The sequence below is a fragment of the Mucor velutinosus genome, assembly GCF_035048745.1.
Source record: "Mucor velutinosus strain NIH1002 chromosome Unknown tig00000041, whole genome shotgun sequence".
Taxonomy (NCBI): domain Eukaryota; kingdom Fungi; phylum Mucoromycota; class Mucoromycetes; order Mucorales; family Mucoraceae; genus Mucor; species Mucor velutinosus.
The window spans coordinates 2,400,328-2,416,753 of NW_027041905.1; the positions used below are offsets into that span (position 1 = coordinate 2,400,328).

General features: G+C 38.8%; 4 protein-coding genes across 4 annotated transcripts; 2 read left to right on the top strand and 2 right to left on the bottom strand.

The window, feature by feature from the left end:
• Positions 1–101: 101 nt before the first annotated feature.
• ATC70_000978 (uncharacterized protein) lies at positions 102–2,525 on the top strand (the record flags this gene model as incomplete). The annotated part of the gene is made up of 4 exons (XM_064820384.1): positions 102–243; positions 297–724; positions 780–2,043; positions 2,107–2,525. The coding sequence occupies 4 exons, from the start codon at positions 102–104 to the stop codon at positions 2,523–2,525; spliced, it is 2,253 nt and encodes a 750-aa protein (XP_064684304.1).
• A 134-nt stretch (positions 2,526–2,659) lies between these two features.
• ATC70_000979 (uncharacterized protein) lies at positions 2,660–3,468 on the bottom strand (the record flags this gene model as incomplete). The annotated part of the gene is made up of 3 exons (XM_064820385.1): positions 2,660–3,131; positions 3,198–3,315; positions 3,399–3,468. 3 exons carry the CDS (start codon positions 3,466–3,468, stop codon positions 2,660–2,662), a joined length of 660 nt encoding a protein of 219 aa, XP_064684305.1.
• Positions 3,469–11,184: 7,716 nt separating this feature from the next.
• Positions 11,185–12,444, top strand: ATC70_000980 (uncharacterized protein; the record flags this gene model as incomplete). Its single annotated transcript, XM_064820386.1, has 1 exon — positions 11,185–12,444. The coding sequence occupies one exon, from the start codon at positions 11,185–11,187 to the stop codon at positions 12,442–12,444; it is 1,260 nt and encodes a 419-aa protein (XP_064684306.1).
• A 98-nt stretch (positions 12,445–12,542) lies between these two features.
• Positions 12,543–13,053, bottom strand: ATC70_000981 (uncharacterized protein; the record flags this gene model as incomplete). Its single annotated transcript, XM_064820387.1, has 2 exons — positions 12,543–12,552; positions 12,617–13,053. 2 exons carry the CDS (start codon positions 13,051–13,053, stop codon positions 12,543–12,545), a joined length of 447 nt encoding a protein of 148 aa, XP_064684307.1.
• Between the last annotated feature and the right edge of the window lie 3,373 nt (positions 13,054–16,426).

Consider the following 16,426-nt stretch of genomic DNA (forward strand, 5'->3'; position numbering starts at 1 on the left):
GCGTGCTACCAACACATGATGATAGACTATACAGTACTCGTAATTTTCTAATAAATCCCATTATCCAGATACTTTTTTATATTCAAAACATAAACATTGGCATGACATATCTTCCATTATCTATAGCAGATCCCATCAAGGGCGAATTTCGCATTGGAGCCACGTATTATCTGGCTGTTCATCATGTAAAGCAAACATCCTACATTGCTGTTCATGGCAGAGACAACAAGATTCTACTGCAGTGTAAGTATCAATGGCATGCCATGCCATATCTAGTCGTAACAACCTGTACGCAGCTTTACCAGATCTACCTTTTATTCAGTCTTCCTACGGCCAAGATCAAATTATCGCTGGCGATGGTGGTGTGTTCAAGATTACAGAAATAGTAGATGGCCCTTCCAATACAACCGTTGCTCAAACAGTCGACACGATTGAATCAAATGATACTGGCTTGCACCTCAACGGTATTCTCAAGTTTGCTGATGATCGGTCCATTGGCTATTCGCTTCATTTTCGCGAATTGCCTCCAAAACAATTGGACTTTAGTTTACAACTAGATGTTGCTCAGGACAACAAGGACCACCATCGTATTATCTTTAGCTTTGAAAGCAACGCAAATGAGGATTTCTATGGCTTTGGGGAGCAATTCTCTTACTCTACTTTGAAGGGACAAAAGGTGCCCATCTTTGTTCGAGAACAAGGTATTGGTCGTGGCCAGGAACCAGTAAGTGCTGCTTTGAAAGACTCGCCATTGCAACCAGACTAATACTTTTATTCAGGTAACATCTATCCTCAATGATCCTTCTGGTGTATTTGGTGATTTTGCAGGCGGTGATAGCTTTACAACCTACTGCTCCGTGCCTCAATTTCTGTCCACAGACAATCGAAGCCTTGTTATAAAGAACTCAGAGTATTCTAGTTTTGATCTTCGACAACATGATCGAGTTAGTGTTCGCCTCAATGCCACTTTGCTGGAAGGCCGTTTGTTTCAAGGCGATAACTTACTTGATCTGGTCTCTGAGTACACTTTATATTCGGGTCGTATGCATTGCCTTCCAGATTGGATCTCTGGTGGAGCTGTTGTAGGTATACAGGGTGGAACTGAAAAGGTGCGCAAGGTCATCAAGCAGCTACAGCATTACAAGACGCCCATTGCAGCTGTCTGGCTTCAAGATTGGTGTGGAAAGCGATTGCAAAAGACGCCCAATGGTGTCGAGTTTAAGCGTCTGTGGTGGAACTGGGAAAGCGATGATACATTGTATCCAGACTGGGCTACATTTGTTAATGATGAGTTGAAATCTCAGAATATTCGCGTGCTATCTTATGTCAATACCTTTCTTGCCAATGTAGAAAAAAAGCAATCTTACCGCAACAACTACTTTTTGGAGGCTGAAGCGCGTGGCTATCTTGTAAGAAACCCTTCCAGCAAGACAGAGCATCAGACATTGATCATCAGCAGTGGCACTGATTTTGAGGCAGGCATTCTTGATCTTACGAATCCGGACGCTGTTGTCTGGTTCAAGTCGATTATAAAGCAGCACATTTACGATGCTGGTGTGTCTGGTATGATGACAGATTTTGGTGAGTATCTTCCCTATCACTCGGACAAGGTGTCTCTTTACTCTGGCATCTCCTCTGAAGTGTATCATAATCGGTACCCACAAGAATGGGCAAAACTGCACAGTGAATTAGTTCGTGATATCGGCTTGGAGAATGAAGCGGTGTGCTTTTATCGCGCTGGTTACACTTGCACACCTGGCTATGTCAACCTGATGTGGGCAGGCGATCAAAATGTTGCTTGGGATGAGCATGATGGCATCAAAAGTGCTGTTACTGGTATGCTATCTGGTGGGTTCTCGGGTTTCTCTATCACACACAGTGACATTGGAGGCTATACTACCATCTCTGCTGCTCCACTGCTGAAACTGGTTCGATCCAAGGAGCTTCTGTTCCGCTGGATGGAGCTGTCTGCATTCACAGCTGTTTTTAGGACGCACGAAGGCATTATCCCAGAGCTCAATGCACAGTTTTACGACGATGAAGGTACGCGTATAGTAGTACACAAGAACGTATTCCATGACAATAACAACAGCCTTCGTTGTATAGAGTCCCTGGCTTATTTTGCATTCTGTGCCAAATTGTATGCCTCCTTGTCGCCCTACAGAAAACAGTTGATCCAAGAAGCGCATACCAAAGGCTGGCCATTGATGCGGCACCTCGTCTTTTACTACCCGCATGACCCCGTTGTACGTCAAATTACCTACAGTCAATATTTGCTAGGTGATAGTCTCTTGGTAGCACCCATGCTTGCTCCTTCAGTATCCCATGTCAAGGTATATCTCCCCAAAGAGGAAGGTGTTACATGGCGCCATGTATGGTCAAACCAATCGTTTACACCCACTGGACAGGACATCCATGTTGCATCCCCATTTCAAAGACCAGCAGTCTTTATCAAGGAGCCTCGCCAAGATGGAGGCCTGCTGGACGAATTTATAGCATTTACCACATATCAAAGCAGCGTATAAAAAGTAATAAAAATATAGATGTTTATTCTTTCCCTAAAAGCGATTATGTACATTCATGTTGCACCTCCCGTGTGTCGACTTCTATATCCTTTTTCTCTCTTTCTCTGTCCATCTCCACGTCTATAATGTCATGTCTATGCAATAGTTTGGTTCAGTCTCTTGTAAGCAATAATGTCCTTGATAGTGATCATCTTGATGTTGTGCTTCTTTGCAAAAGCAAAGCAATCGTCTCTTCTTGCCATGTCTCCCTTGGGGTCGTCTTCCTTGATCAGTTCGCCAATACAGGCAACAGGTGCAACACCTGCTAACTGACAAAGATCAACAGCAGCCTCCGTATGACCAAAACGTTCAAAGGTGCCACCAGGAACAGAGCGTAAAGGAAGGATATGACCAGGACGCATGAAATCTTCAGGCTTACTTGTAGGATCGGCTAATTTGCGAGATGTCAATGCTCTGTCGTGAGCTGAAATGCCCGTGGTTGTGCCATGAGCGTAATCACAGGATACGGTATATGCGGTTCTCATCAATTCAGTGTTTCTCTCCACCATCAAAGGTAGCTTCAGTTCGTCCAAGCGCTCACCGGTAGTAGGAGTACAGATATAACCACTAATGCGTATACACATCATCAATACATGCTTGCTCGTCTTTTTTTTTTTTCCCCCAATCCCTTACCTTGAATAACGAATCAGGAATGCCATTTGTTCAGTTGTTACCTTCTCGGCAGCAATGATCAAGTCACCCTCATTTTCACGATCCTCGTTATCCATGACAATGACAAACTTGTTGGCAGCTGATGATGATGATGATGATGATGATGTGAGTCATACATACTTTGGCAGCACATGCAACCGCCCCCCCCCCCCATCTACTTACCAAAATCTTCGAGCGCACTCTTGACAGAATCGAATTCATATTTATAAGTTGCAGATTGTGCTTCAACCATAGTAATTTAGTTTTTTTTTTTTTTTTGTACAGAGAAAGAAGAAGAAGAAAATATAAATGTGTCAGCGTTTCTTTCTCTCTCTTTTGATCAAGTTTAAGATATTTAGGATTCGCTTCCCGGGATGTGATTGGGACTGGGAAAAGAAATGTGTAAGCAAATGATAATTACATTAATCAGCGAGTTTCTCCTGAGCTTATTAATCTGTACACAGTGCCGCCGCATAATTATAGAATATCAATGTCGAAAATTGATTGCTATTGTTGACTGGGATCATGGATGATGTCTAATACTCACTTCTTTTTTTTTTTTTTTGAGAAAACAAGTGTCAATTGCAACTCAAACTGAATTATGGCTAACATGCTCTTACTGAGTGTGAGAAAAAAGGGATCTGTCAAAAAATTCACATGCTTGATTCAAGCAAAATGCAGAATTACCCTTTTCATACCTGCTTGGTTTTGATTCGCTCAAGGAAATCCCAAATGTAGGGAATGACAGTTCAAGCTGTAATGGATGTAGTCCAGCTATAGGAAGACAGGTAGAGATCAAATGTTACGTCTCTTAATCATCGAGGATTTACTTGTATTTCATGATGAAAAAACTGATGCGAATTGTAAACATGGCACAGAAATCACAATTTGAGAGTATCCACGCCATTTATTCGTCTTTCACTAAAAATACAATTACTGCAGATCCTTGAAAACACATCTCTTTCATAAGATCAGATGAACTGCAATCAACCCTTATTATTCGAACGCATATAGCCTTTTTTTTTTTTTTTTTTTTTTTTGCAAAAGAGGCTCCAGATATAATGGCTGTGCAAAGTAAAAACCTCATGTTGCAGAATTCTATAGTTTAAATACACGATTTTGATACGCGAATTTACACGTAGTATATATAAAAGTTGTGTCTCGCACTGTCTACCTATCATTTCTATATGTGATTTTGTATTTGTAGGCGTTTAAGCCTTTCTGACATGTTAAATGCTGCACAGAGACTGCAGGCTACATATAGAAACCTTATTGATTGAATTACATATGTTACATCGCAGATTACTTTAGATACATCAAAAAGATGCTGGATGTGAATATTGTCGGTATGAGACACTGATTTATGCCAGTTAAAGAATCTGCCTTTGATAAGTTCATTCATTTGCGCTCATTTACTACCAATTGAGCCTATAATGTCATTGTCCTTTAAAAGTTGATTGATATTGAAATCATTGTACATTGTATACGCATTCTTTAGAGACGATATAAAATTTTTGGGTCATTGTGGGCCGTATGACATAGATACTAGCAGTAAATTGATCGAGCCACTGGGTAGGATACATGTTACTTCTTTGTACAGAAATGATCACTCAAACAGCATGGCCACTGTTATATCAAACGCCCGTACAAGGTCTCATACTAAAGGTTTTAGCTATCTCAGGCCCTTGGGTAAATAATCATGCTAAATCATGATTTAAGAATCATTTGTTGGATAGATAATAACCCTATTTGTATTATAGTTCATCATCATACTGCAAACCCTAGCATGATGGAAAGTATATAGATGCATCCTCTAGATGCATTATTTATTTTATAGACTTGAGCACCACAAAGACATTTCCATGGAGTTGTTAAGATAAAAACGTGTTTTTCCCACTATGTAGTAATGAAGTATAATATTCTTCTAGTAAGGAATACAAATGTACTAGAATGGGCGAGGCTGGCATTATTATTTGTAGGCCCTTAACCTTGAACAATACGTATTATATAATTTATGTAAATATTATAGGGCAGGTAGTATTAGGATTAAATGATGGATGTGTTGTTATAAAAGTATGAGTAGTAATGACAGATATTTTCATTATCTTTCAATACCTGCCAGAAATGAAGACTATTCATACATAACATATTAACGTTCCAATCATATGAATTAAAACAACATATGTAATGATGTGAATAATTACGCACTGAAAACTCCAGTTTGGGAGTAATTGGATAACGATTTTTGCAAGGAAGCCACGTAGGTGTCCAAACGAGGTCCATTTTGTAAAGCAAATAAAGAGGAGCAATATTTAATTAAAGACGCCAGATTGAGTTGACAGCTGATGGAGGCATAGCGTTCAACCAAGCCATTGTTTATAATATTGACTTCGTTACAGTTTCCTCGCTTAATTATTCGACAACTAATGTAGCGACTATTAATCCATTCGTATGTTTAGCAACCCCTCAAAATGGCATATAATCTTTCTAATATAAAGTCTTTAGCATCAACATGGGACGGCGTGAAAAAGCAATCCAACCCTTTTGCTGAAATACACAACACAGCCTCAAACCTTTGCCAAACCACAGCGAAGCAAACTATTACCAAGCGGTTTTCACTACAGCGTTTCCCAACACCTAATCTATTCGCCTTTAACTCGTAGTTTATATTGAAAACGCCTGCTTTATGACATAATCGACATTGCAGATGCTATTTTTAAGCGGGGGAATACGCATACCCTAGATTGCAAATCTTATTATAATCGAACAAAGCAAGCTACAACTGTCTAACCTTAGAGGCAAGATTTTCCATTATGTCAAGTATCTATTGATAACTTGAAACCAGCAAGTTAATATGGCCCATTTCGTACGCTCCGATTTTTAAAATGCTTGTTCAAATGCACACTTGTGTGGTGTACACGTGCGGAAGCTCAACGGAGATTCAATTTCTATTGTTCTGAATGATGATCCATGGGATTCCGAAATCTATCGGCCTTAAAATTACGCGTTTCTTGATAGTAAACACCCCTTCCAACTTATATGAAACTTGCAGATGTTTAGGATATAGATCATCTCTGAGAAGCAAATGTATTAGGCGTTGTATATTATATAAGAGGATCTGAGAATGAGCAGAGATGCGTAGTAGAAGTGAAAGGTCTTTATTCAAGCAGCACGAAGGAACATGAGTGGTGCCTGTTAAGCACAAAGAATAAAAGGATTATTATTTGCAGCTTATAAAAAATGTTCGATGATTTATCAGAAAAAAATTATTTATATAAAAGAATATGAAATTAATCATATAGATGGCACCACGGACATGGATGGCGCTATAGACTTATACTTGTATTCCGACATTGACTACGGATGTTTACCATATCTGGATAGGCACCAAGATTAATGCAATATGAGCTTGTTGCTTCAGATGTGCACTTTATGATCCACGCTATAAGACACATGCTTGTATCCGTGATACTAGCTACAGATACCTTATGTACTACAGACTTGTACTATATATGAGACATGCTATAGACATGCATACGATATGCTATAGACATGCCATATATCCAGATACATGCTAAAGATGTATGCTCAGCGATATACACTCAGATATGTACTATTAATATAGACTAAGAAGACTGTACCTATCGGATACATGCTACTAGATCGATATTAATTATCCTTATAGAAAGGATAGATCAGGGTACTTGGGATGAGAGTCTAATTATTCATCCAGACAGAAGAGCTAAATCATGATTAGCTTGCTGGAGTTGTCTTTTAGCATGATTAGACATTAGTTGATCTGAGTTGACTTATTTGTCAATCTAATTAATAGAACTTTTATCCATTGTTATAGTATATAAGAAGGATCATCTACCTGGCCAGTAGAGAGACTTCAGTTTACTTTACACCTGTCAGTTTGATAATAAAATATACCTTTATCAAGTTGACATTACTGTTTTTTTTATTCTTTTTTTTTTCCGTGAATTTTAGTCTATCAAGCCTCAAATTCCACAAGCATGATTAGACATTAGTTAATCTGAGTTGACTTATTTGTCAATCTAATTAATAGAACTTTTATCCATTGTTATAGTATATAAGAAGGATCATCTACCTGGCCAGTAGAGATACTTCAGTTTACTTTACACATGTCAGTTTGATAATAAAACATACCTTTATCAAGTTGACTTTACTGTTTTTTTTATTCTTTTTTTTCCGTGAATTTTAGTCTATCAAGCCTCAAATTCCACAGCTGAGATGCACTTCAATTATCATAGCTTGTCCATATTATTGCACAACACAGACATATCTACCCATCAAGAATACCTTAATCATCATAGACAGTTGTAGCCCTTCATGCACAACACATATGCTAAATTTTGACATATTCACATAAAATCTGTTATCTTATTTTTGGAAATTGTTCATTATTTTTGGTCTGAAAGCTGAAAGTGATCAGTACCATTTGATGCGGCTTCTTTAGTCCTTTAGAAACGTATCAGAAAGTTAGGTGTGACAACGACAGTTTTCATAGTCAAACTTAGCAAAAACGTTTAAAGGATGTGAGATCAAGTCAAGTTTGAACAACATGAAAATATCACTGCACAATTTCAAATTAAATTACCGCAATTACGGCTGCTATGGCACAATACTGAGACTAAACCTACTGGTCGTGACGTCGAATAGGGTGCTCTCTCATTTTTCCATGCCCTCGTTTTTTACCCCTTTTGCAAAACGCGTTTTAGTATCAAACCATGGTGGTTTTGGACACCGTTTGATTGATAATAACACTCTAGCTTCCGATAACTCTGCCTTGTACTGTTAGAAGAACTTGACAATGCTCTCTTAAAGTGGAATATATTAGGTGCCATTCGATAACGAGCACTTGAAGGCGTAGAAATAACAGTAATTGAATTTGTTTATTAGGTTTTGATAACTCTTTTGCCTGTTTGACGTGGGTGCTGCTGCCATTTCTTTTCTGCTATCTCTGCTGCCTGCGTCTTTGGTTTATCATGTCTGGCGTTTGCTTCTTTGGCCTTTGTCTGGTCTCTGGTGTCGTTCGTACTTTGGTTTGTCTGTGGTGCTGGTGTTGCTACTACTGCTGCTAATATGGTTTTTCCTGGTTTACTGTGTTTGGTGCATGCCCGTTCTCTGGCCTATATCCGGTGATTGCGTATCCTATGGTCTATCTACGGTGATGGTAAGTGGTAAGTATCTTCTTTCTTCTGGTGGCAATGATATAAAACTTCTCTGAACGCTTGTATTATTGCTTCCTTTCTCATGATAATGCATTCATGATGTTTGCTTTGTTGCGTTTTTCTTCTTTTGTTGGTTGTGTTGCTTTACATCCGACTATTTTCATGCATGTTGTTCATCATGTATGCATTTTTGTTGCAACAACAACGAGCTGTTCTGAACGTCTCTGATGTTGTGTTTGTTATACTTTTCTTTGACTCATTTTGTGTGAATATCCCTTTTTTGCCTACGTACTACTATACTCCTATAGTAGTATGTTCTTTTCTTCTTTCTTCTATTATTATTCTGTTTCTTTTCTGAAGCATACCTTTTTTTTTACGTTGTGTGGATGTGCCTATCCCTGAAGCTCAACAAGACTCTATCCGAGGCTAGGAGGTAGATAGGCTGCCTTCACTTGGTTATCACTACTTACTTTAGTGATGATTGAGGATCTCAATGCCAGAATTTAAAGCTAGGTGGTGTAAGTAAGGCATGCTCTAGCATCTGGGGGAAGTTTGATGATAGCAGCGGCTATATTGCTACTATAGCGGCGCTTAAAATTTTGCTTCACATCAAAACAGGGGGAAACCCTCGCAAATTTTTTTTAGGTCAGCGGAGTTTTCAAGCAATCTGATTGGCTCAGAGGTTCAGGGACCGAAGGATTCTAGCTAGTTGATCTCCTATTGAGCTGTCATCTATAATGAGCTTATATTTGAAGTAAAAAAAAAGTAGCAAAATAGATACAATTTAAAGCCTTCTTTATTTAACAGTATGTTAAAGTGCAAGCGTTTAATCTAGCACCCATTGCATAATAGCTCGACGTGAGGAATGCCTTTTGAACATATTTATGCAAGGAAAATTATACAATAAATACTACTTCAACACAGTGTTTGCATTGCTGCTATAACAGTATTGTTCTGGACAACCCACCACCAGACAATCTTTCTAATTGTTGAAAACTATAATGCAACATTGTATGCTTTAAGGAGTAGTAGCATTTCTTTTCCTCATTCATAAATGCATAGGGCTATAGATTTATTTGATTTCACAATCTCCTTCTTGCAGAGAAATTGTAAATAAACGAAGATAGCTTGGAAAAGCAATTCTTTTTCATCAAATGCGCAGCGAACCCTTGACCCTTTGCCAAACCGCAACAAAGCAAGTTATCATCAAGCGGTTTTAAGTGCAACATTTTGCAATATCCGATCCATCGATCTACAGTACTACGCGTAATCACTAGTAATTAACAGGTTCTATATCAAGCTCATTATTCAAAGTTGGCTTATGTTAACCATCATCTATTTCTTAGCATTAAACCCACCCAATCTAAACTCCAATTACACCGCCGTTTTTCTCGCAAAAGTTTGTCATAGGAACATGCCACTCGCAAAGCTCGAATCAAAGCATGATTTAAAGCATGATTCAAAGATGGATAAAAGATAAGGGGAAATAGAAAGGAAAAATCCAAACTAAGGAAAGAAGTGGATGCGAGGATGTCTTTATATATCTTTTGTGAACGAAATTATTGAGAACGGTTTGATTAGTGAGGCAATATTGTCCTGTTGTTGTGTCGCAATGGCCTTTCACAAAGAATGTCCTTCAAGACTGGAGATATTGAGAAGTTGTAACGTAGAAGACGTAATCAGTAGAAGGCTGAAATACTATGACTTTAGAACGTATAGCGACGTCTTCACTGAGGAGAAAACAGACAGAAATTGAAGACAACAGCAAATTGGGACCTGTCAGCAAAGTAGGAGCAGTATCGTAGTCAAACGAGCATTTATCAGCCTCTTTAATAACGCGAGAAATGTGTTGACCCAACATGCACAACAGTATGATGTGGAAGTTGAGAATGGTTTTCTGCGGAAACAAAGGATTCTCAATAGATTAACATTATGCTGCTTTGTAATGGCTCTCATTATATTACATTAAGGTAGCTATTAACTTAATTAGAGCAAAAGTGTTTTTTACCTGTCATTACGATCGATATATGCGAGTGACAGAAATGAACCGTGGTGATAAAGCAAAATGCATCAGACGACATCTCTTTCCTCTTGATTTTCAAGAATCATTGTCTATTCATATACACCAAAGAGAGAGCATCTTTCAATGGTAATGCTTCAATGTCACTCGCCCGTGGAGCATTGGATAGTAATTCTCAATCAGGTTCAGTCTAAAGCCGATTAAGCTCGGTGCTGTCTACAATGTGTAAAAAAAAAAAACGGGATCTTTGGGTTAAAGCAGCCATCATTAATCAAAGCTGGACGCCATGGACAGACGCTAGTATTTGTTGCACCAAGGAAAACACGGTATTGAAGACCTTGGCCTAGGAACTCGACGACAACTGGGGGCTTACAAACCTATCCCATCTCATCTGTTTTCAAGATTCCAAGTTATTCAACCAAAGTGGATTATTGATCATACTTGCAAGCTCAACATTAAGAAGTGCTAAGCGATGTATACATCAGACCATATTCAATATTATTGTATGTTGAACAAGGTCAATGTATACCAGAGTACAAACTGTTATCACCAATTGTAGTGAATCGTGTAAACGATAGGAACAGCACACCTCAAGGGGGTGTTACATGAAAGTTCTAAGGCCCTTTTGTGCCTTGGTGCAACCTCTTTTTCATGTTTGGTATCAGTTGAGTTAGGGTTCCGTTTCAAATAAAATCTTTTCATTATTTTGGTCCTCTATTGCATTTTTCCCTCCACTCCAACACACAACAACACAATGGCTAGTGTTCTGCGGTTCAACAGGAGATACATCCTGCTGGTAGGAGCCACTGCTGCATTCTTAATCACCTGCGTTTTATACAGATTAAACGGTAAAGCAGCAGCACCTGCACCACCACTTCCAGTAAGAGACACACCTTCATATTGGCCAACACCGTTAGAACAAGCTGTTTGTCAACCCAAAATCTATGTATATAAAGCCCCGGCAACATTCCAAGTGTCAAAGAAAGTACAAGAAGATAGATGCCATGAGTCCAACTACAATTCGGAAATCATCTTACATAATCAACTCACTGATCCCTCAAGTCCTATATACAGATACTACGTTACTGAAAACCCTGAAGAAGCGACGTTTTTCTTTATCCCTTTCTTTGGAGCCTGTTATCTATACAATTGCTGGGCTGAAAATGAATGGAAATGGGACGAACGTTGCAATGTGGATACCAACTACGTCGATCCCATGATGGACATGGTGATTAACGACTTCCCTTACTGGAATCAGACAAACGGCAGGAATCACATCATGATTCACCCTATGGACCAAACATTCACTTATTACCAGAACAATGCTCGTTTCCAGCCAGCTGTTTTCTTGAAAACGGTTGGCGACAAGAGAGAAAAGTGGATGCACCGCCATCGCTATGGAAGAGATATCGTCATTCCGTCCTCTACACGAATGATCCACCATTTACGAGTCGATCCGCTTACTTTCTTGAACAGTGATGGACGCCCCAAGTCTGGCAAAAGAGATATCTTTGTCCTGTTTCAAGGTTGCTGCCCTGATGTCAAGCCTGAAGATGAATACTCCAACGGCATTCGATCTCTGATGTTCCAGTATTTCTCGCATTACCCTGGATATGAAATTGGTCAAGTGATTGCAGATCAGGAATATGTCCAAAAACTGGCTCGTGCGAAATACGGCCTTAGCCCTATGGGTTGGACATTGGATACCACTCGTATCTGGGAGTTTATGGCGTTTGGTGTTGTTCCTGTGGTCATTGCAGATGGCATCATTGAGCCTTTTGAATATGATGTAGATTGGGATTCGTTCATTGTCCGTGTCCGCCGTGATCAAGTGCATAGACTGGATGAGATCCTCAGAGGCATTGATGATGAAACTTATGAATACAAGCGTCAAAAACTATGGGAATACGGTCGTCGTGTTGGACTGGAGAAAGATGCATGGCACTTTATTGTTCGAGAGCTGTGTAGGATGGAGAACATCCAGGCTCCCGTCAATCTTGGCTTAGGATATTAAACACTAGTAAATTATAATAAAAAAGTAATATCTAATCTTTTTGCTGCGGTTTTATTCAATGTATCGTACACTATAGTATTTATATATAATTCATATCTTTACATGCCTCTGTAAATTGTGTAAAACAATCGTTGAGTGCCACATCCAACTCAAACATCTCACTGATCCTTACCTTTGCTTCATTTGCATAATGAGTGCAACCTTCTTTCCAATCATAGCACCAAACAATTTACGATTGCGTTCAATGTTCTTTCTTCTCCTTGCGACATTGGGCTTTTCGTAATATCTATTAGCACGCAATTCTTTGCGAACATTGTTTTGTGATAGGATGGAGCTCAAACGTCTGTAAGCAGTGTTGGGGTTTGTAACTGATCCAATCGATCTGCCAGAATAGGCATCAAGTGATGTGGAGAGCTCGTTGGGTCCACGGAGCTCTTGTGCCAACATGTGAGGCATGGCAGGGGTTGTTGTAGTCTCTTCCTTGGCGGCACCTTCAACTTGACGGATCGCTTGAGAGGTGGAGATTTGACGCATCCATTGCATGGGTGCTGTTGCAGTAGGTGCTGTGAATTTATGTGAAAGGCTGAATAATGCTGTTCTAAGTGCCATGATGTTGTCTAGCTGTAAGAAAAAAAAAAAAAAAAAAAAGGACAGAGGAGGGAGGGCCTTGTAAATTTGAAAGGTTGGCTAAAATACACCGGGCTCCTAAATGATAGACGCTTGTCACAGAAAAGGGAAGATGGGATTCTTCACTACAGAATCACATTAGACAATGTTTATCTATCTCTTTCTATTGAGCTGATATGAATCAATTTTTATGTAGAATGACGCTTAACCGAGATGCTTCCTCACAACCTCACACACTGCAATTCTCATCAGTGCTTTAGCATCTAATAAAAATTGTCCACGAATTGGAAATCCAATTTCAAGCATCTCGGCTTGAGTATACAGCACACAACTATCCATTTTTTGAGACATCGTAATTCTTTACTTTAATAAGCAACATTTTACTTTCGATAACTCTCTTCTTAACATTTAACCAATCTCGCAAACAGAACATATATCAAAGTGCAGCCAACAAAACCACTATCATCTAATGTTCTCAGTCGCATCTGCCATTCATCTCATGCATTTTGTACAGGCTTGATATGGACCACCTACTGACTACATACTCAAGGCACTTGAGCGCACTATTAGGCATATTGATACCTATAGGACAGAATGGTGTACATTTGCACTTGTCTCTTTCCATGACGACGCACATGCTTTAGCCTAGCTTTTATTGCTTTACTTTGTTTATATGATACGAATGTTTATGCTTCGGATGGCTCTCTACCTTCGCTTCGCTTCGGTGAGAACCAACCTGCACAGCGGCAGCTCGCTCTACCGATTGCCCTTGCGTATCTTATCAAACTACTGCTACTTTCATTTTGACCCTCCATTTTACACATGAAAACCCTTCATGTTATCTGTGGATCTGATGCTTATGTGACGCTCTACATCCATATACACGTGGCTAATTTATATACGGGCAAGTAGCATAGTGGTATTTCCCCTTTTTAGTCCATAGTGTCCCTGATACAGCAAGCTCTGGGTCATTTGAGATGCGTTTTCTTGTGTTCAAGGCCGTTTTGGATCGTCAGAATAGCACTAAACTATTGCTTTCATTTGACAGTTACTTTCTTACATCTTTGCTCAACTTTTTGGGAACCAAAAAAAATATGATCGAAAATCGACCAAAAAGCATGAGGTACCCCTCATGGTTTTTATTGAAAATTAAACGATCGTGTTTTTGGCCATGATAATGAAAGCTTTTACTATGGTATATATTAGATCAAAATGTTTCTATCGATACAACACAATCCCTGAAATCATCTTTGTGGGGCCCTGATATGTAAGATCTCGACTTTTTGGCCAGAAACATTTTTTCATATTTTCATAAATTGCCCAATAAGTTTATTTAAAACAACTATCTTACTTGATACCATTAGATGCGCCTTGAAAAGTACTACAAAAATATATAAGGAAGCATAGAATGATCATCATATTTCTTATGGTCGAATCTGGAAAAATAGTTCGATCAAGTCGAAATACATTAAGATTTGGCCAAGCTGGAACAGAATATAAGTCTGAGGTTGAATTAATTTTGGTTTATATGGCCAGCTGGCAAACTCAATGGTCTTCTAATCATGAAGGTAATACAGTAATAGATGCTTTTGAAGCGTATGGAAAGTAGGTGGCAAATCATAGCACCATAGTTAATTATGCTATCTTCTTGCATTCTGTATTTAATAACGTCGGTCTATCAAAATACTTGTTAGAATAACTTCTTTCCTTTTTGATGCTTTGAAAGTGTCTAGGGACTACAAAGGTATTACGTTACGATAACCATTTCGATTCTTCTGTTGGCTTTCACCAAAGCGAAGCGTTGGTCACAGGAAACCGACCTACGTTCAGGTGGTTTGCGCTGCCGCGGACTTTGGGCTAATACTGCAAAATCAATATTAGGTAAAATGTTAAATGAAACCTGGTTGTTGACTGATAGTAATTTAATATAATATAATCTCTAATCATATGAGCCATGCCTGACAAATGCCTGGCAACTCAATTTCCATATCAGAGTTTCAAAAGTGTCTATGGACTCTAAGTTTATTATGTTAAGATATACAGATGTTGTTTGCCAATATTAGGCAGCTACTTAACATTGAGTATCGTATAAGGTTTAAAAAAAAAACTTTGTCCGCATTTGTAAGCATGCTCATAGGATCCTGAGTGAAGAAGAAGAACGACAAGCTTGAAGTCATATTAACGAAGATGCTTACATTCGACACAACCCTCTAATGAGATTGGAGCTAGCTGTTGATGAAAATAGGCGCACTCAGAATCTGCCAACTGTCAACGAGATTGCAGCCACCATTCCCAATCAATAGTCTGATACAAGCTTAAAGAATATCTTCTCATATAACGAAACAGCTTTTCATCAGCCAGTGGCTATAACCCCTTTTAAATGAATCAAGGAAATGCGCACTGCCTGCATGCCATGTTGAAATGCTGCAAATAATGATTAGGAATTGCGATTACGTATATTTTGGTGTTGAACCAAGCTGACAGGCGGTGTCAAATAAGAATTGCCAAACAAAAGCAAAAGAAACTATTAAGGCCAAGCGATAGTCGTTTCAAATTTATAGTCTTCATTTAAGCAATATCCCAATTGTCATCATCAACATCAAAAAGTCATTTTGATCAACCAGCAGCGCCAAAAGCTATTTAAATTCCGACGTTTCATCTGCTCAAGATTGGCCAAAGTATGTATTTATTCGACTTGAAAAATCTGTTTTGCGAGATTCGACTATATACAGTGTGTTGCTCATTCGGTACTTCCTTAAGCATTTTAAGAGTACTTTTCATACTGCATCCAATGGTAATAAATATGAGAAGAGTTTTGAATGAACTTATTGAGTAATACTTAAAAGTATGAAATGACGTTTATAGCAAAATTGTCAAATTTTTACATATCATGGCCCCACAAGGATGATTTCAGGGGTTGCGTTGGATCGATAGAAACATTTTGATCTAATATATGCCATAGTAAAAGCTTTCATTATCATGGCCAAAAACACGATCGTTTAATTTTCAATAAAAACCATGAGGGGTACCTCATGCTTTTTGGTCGATTTTCGATCATATTTTTTTTGGTTCCCAAAAAGTTGAGCAAAGATGTCAGGAAGTTATCGCTACTCGAGTACAATTGTTTGGCGGCATTCCGGTGGCTCATAAAGGTCTACATGCCAAGGTATTTAGACTTCAAAACTGTCAAATTTGGCTGTGTTTCATACATTTGATTATCAATAGGCGCATTTTTATCATGATACAAAGGCGTAGACATTGAATGCATTAATTTAGATTTGGAGCATGCTGTTGCATCCAAATATTCGGCTGTAAATATTAGGTTGAATGACGCTGTCGTATTGCTGTTTCATAA